The sequence below is a fragment of the Salvelinus fontinalis genome, chromosome 33, assembly GCF_029448725.1.
Source record: "Salvelinus fontinalis isolate EN_2023a chromosome 33, ASM2944872v1, whole genome shotgun sequence".
NCBI classification, from domain to species: Eukaryota; Metazoa; Chordata; class Actinopteri; order Salmoniformes; family Salmonidae; genus Salvelinus; species Salvelinus fontinalis.
Genome location: NC_074697.1, coordinates 46333969 through 46351201, shown reverse-complemented (window position 1 = coordinate 46351201; position 17233 = coordinate 46333969). Strand labels below are relative to the sequence as shown.

At 47.4% G+C, this 17233-nt stretch overlaps 1 protein-coding gene across 1 annotated transcript; it reads right to left on the bottom strand.

The window, feature by feature from the left end:
* Nucleotides 1–235: 235 nt before the first annotated feature.
* Nucleotides 236–11313, bottom strand: LOC129832391 (bone morphogenetic protein 2-like). Its single transcript, XM_055896413.1, has 3 exons — nt 10693–11313; nt 3663–4015; nt 236–2974 (listed from the first exon to the last, which is right to left on the bottom strand). Exons 2-3 carry the CDS (start codon nt 4006–4008, stop codon nt 1896–1898), a joined length of 1425 nt encoding a protein of 474 aa, XP_055752388.1. The 5' UTR covers nt 4009–4015; nt 10693–11313; the 3' UTR covers nt 236–1895.
* Nucleotides 11314–17233: the final 5920 nt, after the last annotated feature.

Below are 17233 nucleotides of genomic sequence, written 5' to 3'. Positions count from 1 at the left end.
TAGCCAAATCTGGTTTGTTCTGGGTTCCCCAAGGGAGCATTGGCTTCCTTCCTCCTTTCTAATCATGGATAATGTTAGCTCCATTGTCAATCTATGAGGCAATTTGTGATTGAAAGAGTACGACCAACGGGAGGATTTGACAGTCCCACTCTGCTCTCCCCTTGTCCTTGTGCATAGGCTCAGAGCAATATGTCCTCAGAACACTGGCAGAGGGAACAGAAACAAGGAAACGTGGTCATGTGACAGAGGTGCTGCTTTGTCTCTGTTTATTACAGGTCTCGTGTCTTCAGACAATGTCAAACATTTTACAGACTGTTGTTTAAATGCTTCCATTTAAATAGAGAGAAAAGCAAACGAATGGAAAGATACTTAAAATACTCAAAAACACCTGCAAAGCCCCCGAAAGGCACTGGAAATCAACTGCTTTAACATTAGCCGTTCTTTTTTCTAAAAACATGCACTCTGCTAGAAAAGACACCTGTGGTGATGATGACATTGTGTTGTTGCTACACGATTCAGTGGATTGCAATACACAGAGCCTTGATATGTGGTATTTCTCAAGCTTATGACTGCTCCATTATGTCTAGTACACCAAAAGCCACCATAACTTGCTGTACGAAAGCTACTAGAAGGACTGCAGGCTCCAGCTTTAGATGTATTACGGTACTGTAGATGTGGCTTTGTAGAGAGCAGATATCTTAAATATTTTCAAGGTTAAATACACAATATGTGGTTGCTATTTAAATACCTAATGTGACTTTTAAGTTAGATGTAATGGAATTACTTTGATGACAACAGTTTTCATAATTTTTCTTAATCTCTGCAAAGGAAATGTACAAAAAAAATGATCTTTTAAATAATAATGATGGTAGTACATTCAAACAATAGCATAATAATTCCTCCGTATTATTGTTGCGGTTTTAAATATCTCATGACGGGATGCTTGGCGCGGACAATTTGCCTGTCTGTGTGTCTGTCTGAGAAGTCCACATCTATTCAGTCTATGAGGAGTGTCCGTCAATGTCTCTCTCTCGATGAGAGATCAGTAGCTGTCCATTGGCCCAGATATGTTAGATGAGTTAGTTTAAGGATGGTGTCACTGATGCAAAGGTTATACGTTTCCATCCTCCTCATATGGGCCACATGACAGCTTTCTCTGTACTATACGTCACTCTTGATAATATGTCCATCGTATAGATAGTATAATCTGGCACTGATATCTTCATCTCTTGCCAGTCCCCTTGGTCTTCCACTCCACTGGTCGAGTGCATCTCCTTTACAGATTGACGTTGCAATGAGGATGTGAGCGACACACTGAGCACGGAGAGACACAGACACATTACAGACACGTAGAGGGCTGGCGAGTGAGCATTGAACAAGCCCAGGGGTTCTATAGACGGAGAAGAGGTGGGGCTAATGGGAGGATTCTCTCCTTTACTCCTGGCTGTCGTTCCTCTCTTCTTCTGTCAGCAGCATCCTCTACCCCCTACTGGGATGTGGAAGACTGCTTCGTGTTCCTCTTCCTCTCTTTTCTCTCTCACTACGTGGTAGTTCTGAAGCGCTGCGCTGTGTTGTAAGGGGGCTCCTCTGTCTCTGGTTTTCCTCTCTCCCTCTCCCTATCCTCTCTTTATTTCCACTACTGACAGCTGTGGCCCTCCAACACCTATACTTCTTAGAAACCACTTGGTCCTGCTGGATTGGGTTCTACATTCCTGTCTCTTCCCTTCCCCCCTCATCTATCTCTCCTACTAGAATTTTCATCCCTCCACCAGAAGGTCCAGGTACTCTTGTCTCACATGGTCCTGCTGGGCTGGGTTCTGTCCTTGCCCTCTTTCCCTACCTCATCAGTCTCTCCTTCCCTCGCTCTCCTCCCTCCCTCTCTTTTGTGTTTCCCGTTACCGGCATCCACAGCCCTCCACCACCATGTCCTGGTAGTTTTTGAGCACCACACGGTCCTGCGGATCCAGGTAGAGCATAGCGATGGGGCTGAGGGCGGTGGGTACGCAGCAGGCCCGCGGTACGGCTCCGTTCACCGAGTTCACCAGCGTCTGCACCATGGCGTGGCTGGATGAGTTCATGTGGTGGGTGAGCGGGAAGCGGCACTCCCCCAGGCAGAAGAAGGCGTCGTAGCCACTAGGCGCCACGATCCACTTGTTCCAGCCCACGTCTTTGAAGTCCACGTAGAGCGGGTGGCGGCGGCAGCGGGCGCGGGACAGACGCTTCAGTTTCGCCACGCGGCCACCATTGCGCTTCACCCTTCCACCCTCGTTCCAGCTGCCGCCCCAGCCAGGGCTGGCGCTCCAGTCCCTGTCCCTGTCCTTGTCTCTGTCCCTTTCCCGGTCCCTGCTGTTGCTCCTGCTCCTTTCTCTGGCCCGCTTCCTCTCCCTCATCCTCTGGGCAGTGTCGGAGGTTCTCCGGCCATGGGCGGCTAGTGGCTCCCCGTGCCCGTCATGGCTGTAAGTAACCAGCAGGGGTCTCTCCCGTGCCCAACTGTGCTCGTCCTGTCCCAGAGACCTGTGCACCCTCAGGTGTCCCTCTCTGCGCCCTTCCTCCCCAGTGGAGAGTGGTAGAGCATCATGGTCAGGGGGGGTGAGGAGGGTGGTGTTACCCAGAGGGGTCACCTCCAGGAGGAAGGCCAGGCTGCCGGTCCAAGCGTGGGCTCCTACGAAGAGTTCAGTGCTGAGGCTGAAGGCCTCCCAGGAGTCAGCTGGCTTGGTGCTGGGGGCCCCTGTGAGGAGCCGTGACTCCAGCAGAGTGGGCTCAGACTCAGAGTCCCCAGTGCCTCCATCGAGGAACAGGCTGACCTTGTGGGCCCCGGGGCCTAGGCTAGCCCCACCACCCCGGAAGAAACGCAGCTCGGCAGAAACCACACGTTCATCCTGGGGGATGGAGGACACGTTGAAGGAGATGGGGACCTTGTTGTTGCTCGCGGTGGTCAGCCTCTTTTCAAGGGGGAGTGAGGAGCTGGTAGACACTGAGGAGGGAGGGAAGGAGAGAGCAAGAGAGCGAGAAAGAGAGAGAGGTTAAGATAGGTCAAAGAAGAAGGTTCAATTTGTAAAACCAAATTGATGTCCTCCACAGTTCCTTGGAGGTCTCTCTTGTAGGATTCTCTAAATCAAACATTGTAATCTCACAATGTCAAATACAATGTAAATTGACCTGTCAACCCTTAACTTTAAAGGTCAGACACATTCAGTGCCATAAACAGTTAGATAAGCTTTTCTTTGCACACACTAGCATCAGAATAGGACCTCCACTTGTTGCTGGTTAGCTTGTGAGTGTTATGGAAACATCCATGTTATCAAATGGAAAATAGATGGTCTGGATTTGGAGCCTACTAACTGCTAAGGTGGAGTCATAACAGAAAGAGACTGGGAATCACAGCCATGCCGTCATCAATGCCATCCAACCCGGACTGAAACTACAAATGGAATGTGTAGAACAGTGTCCATTAAAAACCTATTGTGGAACTGATACCAAATGGTGGCAGGACAAGGTAGAACAGCTTTGCAAACTATCTACAAACTGGCTCAGATTAGGAGTGCTAATCTAGGATCTGTCCATATGATCTTATTCGTTATAATCTAAAAGGCAAAACTAATCCTAGATCAGCACTCTTACTCGGAGGTGCTTTGGGGATATGGGCCTGTGTGTATTGTTACCTGTGTGGTGGAAGCTGCGTATGGTGTTGGCCTCCCGGACATGCTGGCTGGGGAAGCTGAAGTGTGGATCCTGGACTAGGTGGTACTGCTGGGCGTGGAAGCGATAGAGGTCCAGTATGTACTGGGGGATGGGCGCACCTGGCCGGGGGTTGGGGTGGGACTGCAGGCCCAGGCGGCTCAGCAATAGGTTCTGGATGGTCTGGGCCATGCTGGGCTCCAGGGTGGTGGGCGATGACGGTGACAACGACGGCACACTGCCATCGGGCTCGGTGGCAAAGCCCTGGCGACCAGACGAGGCTTGAGGTAGCAGCAGGACCATCAGGACCAAGAGTTTAGCAGGGAACATGGTGGATCTAGATGAGGGGGAGGAGAAGGTGAGGAGAGGAGTTAAGTTAGGGTTTATTTCGGGGAGAAGAGGAAACGGAACGCTTAAGTCTGTCACTTTTTGACGCTTCCAGTGGTGCCCTTTAAAGTCACAAGTGTTCATTGAGATTCATGTACCATATGTTTAATGTCTTTCACTAAATTGGAGTGAACTTAAATCTTATGAGAGAAACTACTACCACTATTTCATCAGCTTGTTTTCTCCTCTCCCAGTCCCCACCATACTAATTCCTCGCCAGCAGAGTATGAATCATACCGTGACATTCAGACAATACACATGTATTACCTTTTAATGTGGCTTGAACACAACCAGTCATGATGTTTTCATCTGATTGTCAAACAGATCACTTCAAAATGTAGGCTACCTGCACATGTTCATCCACTGACAAAATAATTCTAGCATCCAGACAGTGCACTTTGCATCTCCCATTTGACGAATGGATAGAGACATCTGTTACAAAAGATCAAACCGTTTTATGACATTGGGCGATTGTCATTGGTACTAAACTCTTGTAGCCTGAATGAATAGATGCTGTCACACCCTGATCTGGTTCACCTGTCTTTGTGCTTGTCTCCACCCCCCTCCAGGTGTCGCCCATTAGCCACTGTGCATTCATACCTGTGTTTTCTGTTTGTCTGTTGCCAGTTCGTCTTGTCTCATCAAGCCTACCAGCGTTTTTCACGTACTCCTGTTTTTCTCTCTAGTTCCTGTTTTCTAGTTTTCCCAGTTTTGACCATTCTGCAAGCCCTGAGCCTTCCATTCTGTACCTGGTGACACTGCCCTGGATTACTGACCTCTGCCTGCCCTGACCCCGAGACTGCCTGCCATTCTGTACCTTTCCGACTCTGCTCTGGATTACTGACCTCTCCCTGACCCTGCCTGCTATTCTGTACCTTGTGACTCTGCTCTGGATTACTGACCTCTGCCTGCCCTGACCCCGAGACTGCCTGCTATTCTGTACCTTGTGACTCTGCTCTGGATTACTGACCTCTCCCTGCCCCTTGACCTGTCGTTTGCCTGCCCCCTGTTTTTGTAAAAAACTTTTGTTACTTTGAACTGTCTGCATCTGGGTCTTAACACGAGGTCAACTGTCACTGGCCTTAAACCATGAGAGAGATCTGGGGGTGTTTGTTTAATTTGGAACAAGCTTTTGATATTTTCCTATTTACCACTGTAGCAGTACAAACTTGCATTTTAAACCATTAGGAGAATGGCTCAATTAGAAGCCCCCCCCCCCCCCCCCCCTGTAATTCACACACTGCTCGTCAGGCTATTAGGACATAATGCTGGTGCGACATCAAGAAATGTACTGCTGGAGTCCATGTGAAGTTGTTTGCCGGATACACATGGCTGTAAAAACAGCACCACTTTGTTTTCCTTCATGTTAATTTATTGCTACGTGTTGCCAAGGCCCCGTCTCCTAGGAAACTCAAGCACAAGGGGATACGAGTGATTAAGCAGAGACTATATTCAGTGTGTGTGTGTGTGTGTGTGTGTGTGTGTGTGTGTGTGTGTGTGTGTGTGATTTAGGAGACCTTTAATAGTAGTACTGCTAAGACCATAAATTAGCAAAAGTTAGTTGACTTTAATGGAGAATAATAACTAGTGTGGCTACTGTACTTTATATCTCTATTGCTCTGATTTACTCTCCAGAGCGTATTTGCTGAATGGACCTATACAGTAGCTTCAACCAAATACTTGAGACCATAGTTGCTAACTGGCCTGTCTACTGCGCGGGAAAAGGCCCAGTGCTGGAGGTCATAGCATTAATTCCCCAGCCAGCCGGGTTACCACCCCATGTCTCTGTAGTACAGGTGTTAATGATTGAGCGACTAATTAGAAACTATAGGCCTTAATGGCCTTGTGCCCTCTGGAGTCAGGAGGTCAGGGGTCAGGGTAGGGTTGTCTGACCTGTCTATTGTTCAAAGTAGGATGAAGTTGGTCCTGGACACTTAACTAGAAGGTCAGTTTGCCCTGAGCAAGAGGGTGAGCTGACCCTAGATTTGGTTCAAAGCATTCAAAGCTAGTAGGCTCGTGTAGAGACTGAGACCTGGGCTGGGCCATGACTTCTCTTCTCCCAACCTGTCTGCTCTACCATCATCCTACTTCCTACAACTAAAGAAATGAGAGATGTCATCATTATTCTAAGGAGAAAAGATACGTCTCAATGAATGTAAACGAAATAGAACTCAACGTCCTGCTTTCCCTACGGACTAGAGCGAAGCTCTCAATCTTATCTTATCTCTCCCTGCCTATCGCATCACTGTACTGAGCGGAGAATTGATTAAGTCCAACATAGCAGGATAACTGAGGCGTTTATGGCACAACGAACACATAACTACGCCATAATCACAGATAATCATGCCATAGTGTCAGAGTAAGGTTTACAAGGAGGTCACAGGGTGTGTTTGTGTGTGTGCGTGTGTGTGTGTGTGTGTGTGTGTGAGAGAGAGAACAGACACAGCAATACCCTGGGAAAATAAGCTGTGAGCGTGGGACTCTGTTCACTACCCATTAACTCAGTCGGGCCCCACCCCAAGTAATGTCTCTCCACCCCATGCTTCTCCACCTGAGGCAACACTACGGGAGAATTAGAGGATGATTAGTGAGCCACAACTGTACACCCTTTCCCATGGCGTCCTATGGCTCGTCAACTAGATGAAGGATACCCCCTCCCTCCCCCCCACCCCCTTAATGAAGGTTCAAAGGTTAGTTTCAGAAGTGGGAGGGGGGGAGTCAGAGGACACCCTGCCGTACATCCATCGAGAGTACGTCCACCCATCTCCCTGTGTATCTCCGGCTAATCTAAACTGGGAGAAAAGCTCCTAAACTTAATTTGGCCTCTTTATCTGCCATCCTCTCCGTCGACCCGCCCCCCTCTCCATTCACCCTGGACGGTAACATCCATGCGATTGCTTTCCCTTCATCCCCTGCTCTCTCCCTCCGCTGAAATGGGACTAATCAAGTCTTCCGGGGGAGGTGGTGCTCTCAGACATATTAGATGGTGTCTGACCCAGAGCAGACGGTAGCGTGACCCCAGGCACACGCAGACGAGAGATGGGCGGTAATCAGGCAGGGCGGTCTGCCCGCTGTTCCTCTGAACTCACAGACCAAAACAGACCAACATAAGTATATCTATTTCCCTCCCTCTCTCTCTTTTAGTCTCTCCTTTTCTTAGTCCCTCTTTATCTCCTTAATTTGTCTCTGCGTCAATCCCTTCCTTTCTGTTTCTGTCCCCCTCATTCTCTCTTAGTTCCTCTCCATTTCTTTCAAATCTATCCTCTGTATTTCTTCTACGGGGGCCAGAGGAAAGAGAGATTTAGAAAATAGAGAGAGAGTCAAAGATAAAGAAGATACACAGAGTTAAAGAGAGAGAAGGGAAGATATACAGAGATATATCCCTCTTCTCTCTCTTTGACTCTCTATCACCACTTGTCCTTGTCCATATCTCTTCCCCTGCCCCCCCCCCCCTGTGTTCCCTGCCCCCCTCCCCTGTCTCCCCATTCTTCTTTATCTGCATGTTTCTCTCTTTCCCAATCTCTATTTTTCTTTCTCTCCCTATCTTTATTTATCTACCCCTCTCCCTCTTGTGTTGGTCTTTTTCCTAAGCCCTCGAAATGAATGGTGTTTGTGCGGACGAGTGCTGCTGAGTGTTGCCGGGCGAGAGGGCCCAGTGTCACCGCAGCCGTCTGATTTATCCGCGGCCGCTGTCTTCGTGTTACGCCTGGTCCCTCCACTTTCCCTTCCTGTTGTTCCTCCCGTTTTTCTTTTCCCCAGATTCCTTCTCTCCCTCGCTCTCTAACACACACGTACACACATAGACTCTCTGCCCAGGTCATAATTACTGTACGTCTTGGAAATCTTATACTCACAAACACACTGCTGCTCATGGCCTGGATCCACAGGCTCGACACACTGTCTCCTCTTGGACTTGACCAAGATTTTGAATTGAAACCGTTTTTATAGTTTCAAAATGTCCAAATGATTGTGTTTGTTTCCCCCCCTAATTGAATATTGAAGTGATGTCACTAAGTACTGCCACTATATATATGACCTTCCACCCCCACCTGGGATATGGATGCCTGATCAAGACCTAAGGGTGGAAACGTTGTAAATAAATATCACCTGGGAGCATGAGCAGCAGTGCACGGCATTTCCCTCTCTGTTCTCCATGAGTTGGCCTACAACTCCAGCACCTGAGGAAAGTACCTGGATGTGCTTATGTTCTTCAGCTTTTGTACAGGCTCACAAACACACATCCCAAGAATGTTGTTTTTTCAAACTTGCTCAACCCGCATCTCTGTGGACCATTCTCAAAATCACCTGAAACCTACACCTAATGCATCCGGAATGATCCTCACTCTTCTCTATCCACCGGATCTCTCTACCGCACACACCGCTTTATGATTTCACGTATCAGGCTGAAACTAGGGGGTAAGAGTGACATCTTTCGAAGCATGACAGTTGAAATCATTAGAATAACATTCCTGGTTGCCTGCTGTGCGGTTTTATTAGTGTGTATTATAATTTATCCCAGCTGGGGCGATTAAGAGGTTAACGGCACGAGCAGCCCAGACTTCAGCCCGCCGCTCGCCTTCCTCAACAAACCTTTATGGTAATTACTGCCCACGATGCACGGCTCCACTCGTGCACTCCACTGCACCACGCAGGCAGAGTGCAAACACGTACAGGGAAAAACAAGCCAAGAGGTACAAATATGTGTGTGTATATGAATGCATATGATGGACAGAAGCCAATCGATTAGAATGTTTTCATGCATAGCGCTGCACATGCATCACACACACACACACACACACACACACACACACACACACACACACACACACACACACACACACACACACACACACACACACACACACACACACACACACACACACACACACACACACACACACACACGAGAATACAGTGTCTGCTGCCAGGGTTGAGATGACACTTTCCAGCTACTGGGGAATCAACCAACACTCTCACAACATCGCTAGAAACTGCAAGGTACCTGACCGCAAGACCCTACAGAGGGTGGTATATACGGCCCAGTACATCACTTGGGCCGAGCTCCCTGCCATCCAGCACCTCTTTACCAGGCAGTGTCAGAGGAAGGCCCAAAAAATTGTCAAAGACTCCAGCCACCCCAGCCATAGACTGTTCTCTCTGCTACCTCATGGCAAGCAGTACCAGTCTGGAACCAACAGAACCCTGAACAGCTTCTACCCCCAAGCCATAAGACCTGCTAAAGAAATGGTTACCCGGACTACCTGCACTGACCCTTTTTTGCACTAACTCTTGTGCACTGATTATGTTCCAACACTAGACTCTACCCACACACATACATACACCCCAACACACATAGAAGCATTTTGCTACTCCAGCAGTAACATTTGCTAAATTATGTGTATGTGACCAATAAAATTTGATTTGACATACACGCTACAGACGCCCACACACATATAAGACGCGCACACCTGCATACTGACGCCACACACACACACACTTTCACACTCACCATATATGCTGCTACTACTGTCTATCTATCCTGTTGCCTAGTCACTTTACCCCTACCTATATGTACATATCTACCTCAATTGCCTCGTACCCCTACACATAGAATCAGCACTGGCAGCCCACTGCATATACCCATGTTATTTTTATTCGTTATTCAGTGTGTTTCATTCCTCATCTCACTATTTCGATTCTTTTTTCTTTTTTCTTATATGTTAATCTTTAACTCTGCATTGTTAAAAAAAGGGCCCGTAAGTAAGCATTTCACTGTTAGTCTACACCTGTTGTCTACAAAGCGTGTGACAAATGACATTTGATTTGATTTGGAACGTTAGCTACCTGTACCCTAGGAAAGACATTTAGCCAGATTTAGACACAATTTACAGTATAGTAGACTTTCGTTCCCCGGTACATTCTATGAAAGAGTCTAACTAGCACATACAGTGCAGTACATCAGCAGGTCACCTTTCACCTCCATCTATTTCAACCTGAACTGTAAGTCACAGGAAGCTTTCCAGCCCTTGTACATATCTTCATCTATTTCAACTAGGACATTCACAACTGTACGCCTCGGTGTTCACGCCGTTTCTCGCCGTGGTCCGCACGTTTCACTCAGAGCTATGTTCGGATGATCGGAGAGTTAAGCGACAGACACCGGGAGGCTGGGTTTTAGTTAACAGGAGGCGTGCGGAGGCAGAAGCTTTGGTGGAAACAGTGACATGCATGACACGTGACATCAGACACATCAAATACTTTGCACGTCCTGTCGACACAGAGGTGGAAAAGACAAAAACAACACTGGTTCACATGAAAGCTGTTTTTACCATCAACACTGAGGAATAGTGCAATGCCTTTACACTCCTACAGAGCAGTAAGTTACATTAGGTCTCCTGAAAACATAATGGTCACATTATTCTTGGACCCTCGCTTATAAGCGTTGGATTGCGAGCAACACAGTATGCCAGCATCTGCGTGTATGTGAGCATGTGTTTGTTCTCCCTAGAGTGGCTAATGGTTTGAGCAGTGAAGTTCCCGTGGCCAGGCAGAGTTGGCTTGGCATACATGTATATGTGTGTGTTTGTGTGTGTTGTGAGAGAGAGTGTGTGTGTGCGCAATACTCACGTCCAGGCGTGGTAGGAGGTGTGCAGAGTCCATGGTTTATCCTTGAGCTCCAGTGTTACAAACCGTTGTCTCTCGCTCCCTCTCCGTTGGACAGAATGGACAAACTCTTTTTACCTCTCTTCCTCTCTCTTTCTTTCCCCCCTATCTCTGTTTGTCTCTCTTAGGTTAGCCTGTGTCTGTGTCTCCTCTGTGAGTGGGCTGTGGATGAGGATGCTGTACTCTCCATGGTTCTCCCCCTGTACTGCTGGGCTTTCCCCTCTCACTCACCCTCTCATCCTGTTGTCAGTTTCAGATAAGCGGCCTCTTAAAAAATATCCACCGGCTTTCCCCTGCCTGCCTGACCTCTTCAAACAGGCAACTCCCTCTCTCTGTCGCCGACACTTCCACCTCTGCTCAGACACAGAGAGATAGATAGACATGCAATATATCTACTGTATGGACCTGCACAAGAAAAATTTAGTTTTCTGTAACCGGCCCCAAAAAAATGCCCTCTTGTCCTCAGTTTCCTAAATGTGTCTCCCTTTCTCTCTTTCTCTGTCTCTCATTCTCTATTTGTCTCTCCTCCCCTTTTTCCTCTCTCTCCCTCTCCCTCTCCCTCTCTCTTATGCTATACCGAGAGTCCAGCTGGTAAACTCAGTTTAACTCTAATTGACTTTCCTGGACATTTGGATCCTCCCTGATCGTGATGTCACTAAGTCAGACCACCCCCACTACCATCACACACACACACACACACACACACACACACACACACACATACACACATACACACATACACACATACACACACACACACACACACACACACACACACACACACAGTTAGAGATAAGGTCAGGGTGGACTGGCTAATTATTTTCCATTATTACTTTCACAAACTCACCCACTGATTTTCATTGACACCATTTTCATTATCAGCTAACATGCTGACATGTTCACAGACAATACAATCTCCATGATCAGTTCATGACTATGTTACTGAATAAGACCAAACATATTCTCTTAACAGACCAAGGCATGAATGGATGACTCATAGGGGAGGATAAAGTCACTACAATTTGGGGGATGTGATTGGATGGAACGAGCCAAAAAAAGGCACATTGTAATTCTCCACTGCATTGTTCAAGCAAGGTGCAATCGTCCTTCCAGCGGCGGCCACCGAATTGGTATTCATCGGGCAGGGCTATGAGGAAACGTCTCTTTAGGATGTATCGTCTCACATATTAGATTTCATCTGGAGAATCACTTTATTACCCGTCCCTCTGCCCCTCCCCCTCCCAAACACACACAACCCCAACTCCCATCAATTCACCCAGTCTGATGAATTACCCTGGGCCAGAGGGACAACACACACACCTTCCCATCTGTGGGCTCAGACAATTTACAGGACAGTTATCTAATGGTATCTGTGTCATCTGAACAATTACACTGCAATTATTTACAGTGTATTTCACAGCAGTATTTGCTTTGATCATGATGTACAGTATTTTTCATTGTACCTATGGATTTGTGAGGACATTCTAACCAAATAAGAGGCCACTGGTGTGACCATAACATTATCCTGTCCAGTCTGTCAGTGAGTAGGCTACAGTATGGACCCTTCAGTGAGTAGGCTATAGTATGGACCCTTCAGTGAGTAGGCTATAGTATGGACCCTTCAGTGAGTAGGCTATAGTATGGACCCTTCAGTGAGTAGGCTACAGTATGGTCCCTTCAGTGAGTAGGCTATAGTATGGACCCTTCAGTGAGTAGGCTATAGTATGGACCCTTCAGTGAGTAGGCTACAGTATGGACCCTTCAGTGAGTAGGCTATAGTATGGACCCTTCAGTGAGTAGGCTATAGTATGGACCCTTCAGTGAGTAGGCCACAGTATGGACCCTTCAGTGAGTAGGCCACAGTATGGACCCTTCAGTGAGTAGGCCACAGTATGGACCCTTCAGTGAGTAGGCTACAGTATGGACCCTTCAGTGAGTAGGCTATAGTATGGACCCTTCAGTGAGTAGGCTACAGTATGGACCCTTCAGTGAGTAGGCTACAGTATGGACCCTTCAGTGAGTAGGCTACAGTATGGACCCTTCAGTGAGTAGGCTATAGTATGGACCCTTCAGTGAGTAGGCTATAGTATGGACCCTTCAGTGAGTAGGCTACAGTATGGACCCTTCAGTGAGTAGGCTATAGTATGGACCCTTCAGTGAGTAGGCTATAGTATGGACCCTTCAGTGAGTAGGCTACAGTATGGACCCTTTAGTGAGTAGGCTATAGTATGGACCCTTCAGTGAGTAGGCTGTAATATGGACCCTTCAGTGAGTAGGCTACAGTATGGACCCTTCAGTGAGTAGGCTACAGTATGGACCCTTCAGTGAGTAGGCTACAGTATGGACCCTTCAGTGAGTAGGCTACAGTATGGACCCTTCAGTGAGTAGGCTACAGTATGGACCCTTCAGTGAGTAGGCTACAGTATGGACCCTTCAGTGAGTAGGCCACAGTATGGACCCTTCAGTGAGTAGGCTACAGTATGGACCCTTCAGTGAGTAGGCTATAGTATGGACCCTTCAGTGAGTAGGCTATAGTATGGACCCTTCAGTGAGTAGGCTACAGTATGGACCCTTCAGTGAGTAGGCTATAGTATGGACCCTTCAGTGAGTAGGCCACAGTATGGACCCTTCAGTGAGTAGGCTATAGTATGGACCCTTCAGTGAGTAGGCTACAATATGGACCCTTCAGTGAGTAGGCTATAGTATGGACCCTTCAGTGAGTAGGCTATAGTATGGACCCTTCAGTGAGTAGGCTAATGTATGGACCCTTCAGTGAGTAGGCTATAGTATGGACCCTTCAGTGAGTAGGCTATAGTATGGACCCTTCAGTGAGTAGGCTATAGTATGGACCCTTCAGTGAGTAGGCTATAGTATGGACCCTTCAGTGAGTAGGCTATAGTATGGACCCTTCAGTGAGTAGGCTACAGTATGGACCCTTCAGTGAGTAGGCCATAGTATGGACCCTTCAGTGAGTAGGCCACAGTATGGACCCTTCAGTGAGTAGGCTACAGTATGGACCCTTCAGTGAGTAGGCTACAGTATGGACCCTTCAGTGAGTAGGCTACAGTATGGACCCTTCAGTGAGTAGGCTACAGTATGGACCCTTCAGTGAGTAGGCTATAGTATGGACCCTTCAGTGAGTAGGCTATAGTATGGACCCTTCAGTGAGTAGGCTATAGTATGGACCCTTCAGTGAGTAGGCTATAGTATGGACCCTTCAGTGAGTAGGCTATAGTATGGACCCTTCAGTGAGTAGGCTATAGTATGGACCCTTCAGTGAGTAGGCTATAGTATGGACCCTTCAGTGAGTAGGCTATAGTATGGACCCTTCAGTGAGTAGGCTAATGTATGTGTAAAGGACGTCACCTTGCTTGCTTAGCGAGTACCATTTCCTCCTGATTCAGCTCTTACCGAGGCTCAAACCCAGTACCTCTGCCTTGCAAACACGGGACCACCGCCCGTAAGCGTCTTACCCAATTACGCCACCGAAAAGCTAGCTATTCGGCAGCGCAAGTGGGGATGGTTTAGGCTGAGGAGTGAGTTTCACAGACTCCCATCTGCTACATATGGACCCTTCAGTCAGAGTAGACTACTGCAAGGACCCTTCTTCACAAGAGCAGCGGTAACTCCACTTCTTCCTCCAGGTTTCCCAACCTCTGGAAAAGACGTCCGCTGTCCCACGTCGCCCTCCACATTCCGACGGGGGTGGAGGAGCTTTTAAAGTAATACCTCGCCGCTCTCTTAACAAGCCGACCGGAGTCCCCCCCCCCCCCCCCCCCCCCAACCCTTTTCCTGTCCACTACCCTGACTGGAGTCACATCTGGAGGAGAGGGGACAGAGACGAGGGGACAGAGACGAGGGGACAGAGACGAGGGCCCTTAATCCCTCTGCACTCTTCACTTGAAGTTGTTATCTATATCATCATCATGGCGTATTTTAGCGTTCAGCACACACACTTAATGTACAAATACTGTTGTCCCTTGGTGTGTCTGAAATGGGAAAAGTCAACTAAGAAATAGACCTTACACACAAGGGCCTAATTTTGTTGTGGTTTGATTCATTGAACTTCAACACGGCTGACAACCATCCAGAGACATCGCGTCCATGTTGCTGCTCAACGAATCGCTGAATTAAAGATGATGGATTGTAGAGTCAGGTGGGACTGAAAAGAGCCATAGCCTGGGCGTAAAATCAGGAAGTGAGGTGGGGAGAAGAGCAGTACAGCTCTATAGACGATGGCGTGATCCTTGGCCTCAGCAATAACACAGACAGCTGAACTGGTGTTCAGCTGGAGCGTAACTGCTTCTCTGGCGATAACGGGAGAATTTACGAGCCACTTTATAGCTGCGATAAAGTTCCAAATGAGTGGTCCAAACCGCACTCCTTATCTGTGCCCAACTAAACATCTGTTTGCTCAGGTAACCTCCTCATTCAACTCAGAACTGCACACACATGGTGCATGACACACGTTCTTTGACGTCACTATGTAAGTATATAAGGTAGCCAATGGTGTGCTATAAAGCCTATTATAAACTGGGTGGTTCGAGCCCTGAATGCTGATTGGCTGAAAGCCGTGGTATATCAGACCGTATACCACAAGTATGACAAAACATGTATTTTTACATGCAATAAGGCACCTAGGGGGTTTGTGGTATATGGCCAATATACCACGGATAACGGCTGTATCCATCATGCGTCATGCATAAGAACAGCCCATAGCCTTGGTATATTGCCCATATACCACACCTCCTTGGGCCTTATTGCTTAACTGTGCACTGGTCGTTTTGTAGCAATATTGTATGAAAACATTCCATTGAAAACAGAAATTTTTTACTTACAGATGTGGATCTTAATTTGATCACTCTTTTGTTGCTGAGAATTTTCCAAAACAGCAGGAAATGCAAACTTGTAGTGTATTCAAGGTTTAAAAAGGCTTCTAAAGTTTGTAATTTCCACTTTAAAATGTCAGACTTGATTTTCCCGAACAAAAAATGTCAACTCCAACAAAAAAAATGTCCATTAATTATATTCCACATAATAATTCAAATTTCCTGTTGCTGCAGGATTATTTTCCTGCTGTAGCAAACTGTCTCAAATTAAGATGCTACATCTGTATATGGGGAAATTTGATTGGCAGCACCACCACCTTAATACGGTATTCAAAATATATTGAAGATCAAATGAAAATATTGACCTTTAAACATTTGAAGGAAAGATAATTCGAAGTGCATGCAGTTGCCATTAGAAGGTTAAGAACAAATTATACTGGTTTGGCCTCTGAAGGAATGACACTGCGAAAAAAAAAGTGGAATGGATGATTTGTGAGTGTAGCGTGCTGGGTAATACAATTTGAACTTGTCAGAGAGTGGACTGCAGTGTGAGGGACGAGGAGGAACACAGAGGAAGACTTTCATTTACAGTTCACATTAAACAATTGGGTTAAGTCATGGACCACAAAACAAACACACACGCACAGACTCTCGTGCACACAAACCACACAACATATGTGTGTACACACACACACACACACACACACACACACACACACACACACACACACACACACACACACACACACACACACACACACACACACACACACACACACACACACACACACACACACACACACACACACACACGGAGCTGACGTTTTGCATTCACTGGCAAGGAATTCCAAAGTGCATTTTTGCAGAGATAAGATTCCATTCTCCTGAGCTCACTGTTTCCGAGGCAGGAGGGGGTCAGTCATGCCAACAACCCTCTGGCCTCCCTCCCCCTTGTTCATTCAGACTCCCCCTCCACCACCACCTCATCGGGGGACTATGAGAGCCAACAGGTTTCCTCTCTGTGTCTTATTGACTGAAACCATTCCTGGAAATGCATGACAATACCTGCAGTAACAACACTTTCCTTTCAGGTTACATGATGAAACTTTTACTTCCTCCATAGCACACACAAACACACTGACTGTCCGACATCCCGCCCCTCCTTCCCCCAGAAACACATTCAATGATATCATCAGAGCAAATACTGAAGACAAGGTTGGTGAGCGGGCAAACGTGGACCAGGGTGTGTGTTGAAGATTGTGTGTGTATGCGTGTGGGGGAGTGTTCGTCCTTGTTATCAAGACAATGGTTTTATAAATGAGCATGTGTGTGGAGGTTAGCGTCCCATTCAAGCTGTCTAGAGCAGCACAGAGGACTTCCCCACCAGCCCCATTCAAGCTGTCTAGAGCAGCACAGAGGACTTCCTCACTAGCCTCATTCAAGCTGTCTAGAACAGCACAGAGTGCTTCCCCACTAGCCCCATTCAAGCTGTCTAGAGCAGCACAGAGGACTTCCCCACTAGCCTCATTCAAGCTGTCTAGAGCAGCACAGAGGACTTCCCCACTAGCCTCATTCAAGCTGTCTAGAGCAGCACAGAGGACTTCCCAACTAGCCTCATTCAAGCTGTCTAGAGCAGCACAGAGGACTTCCCAACTAGCCTCATTCAAGCTGTCTAG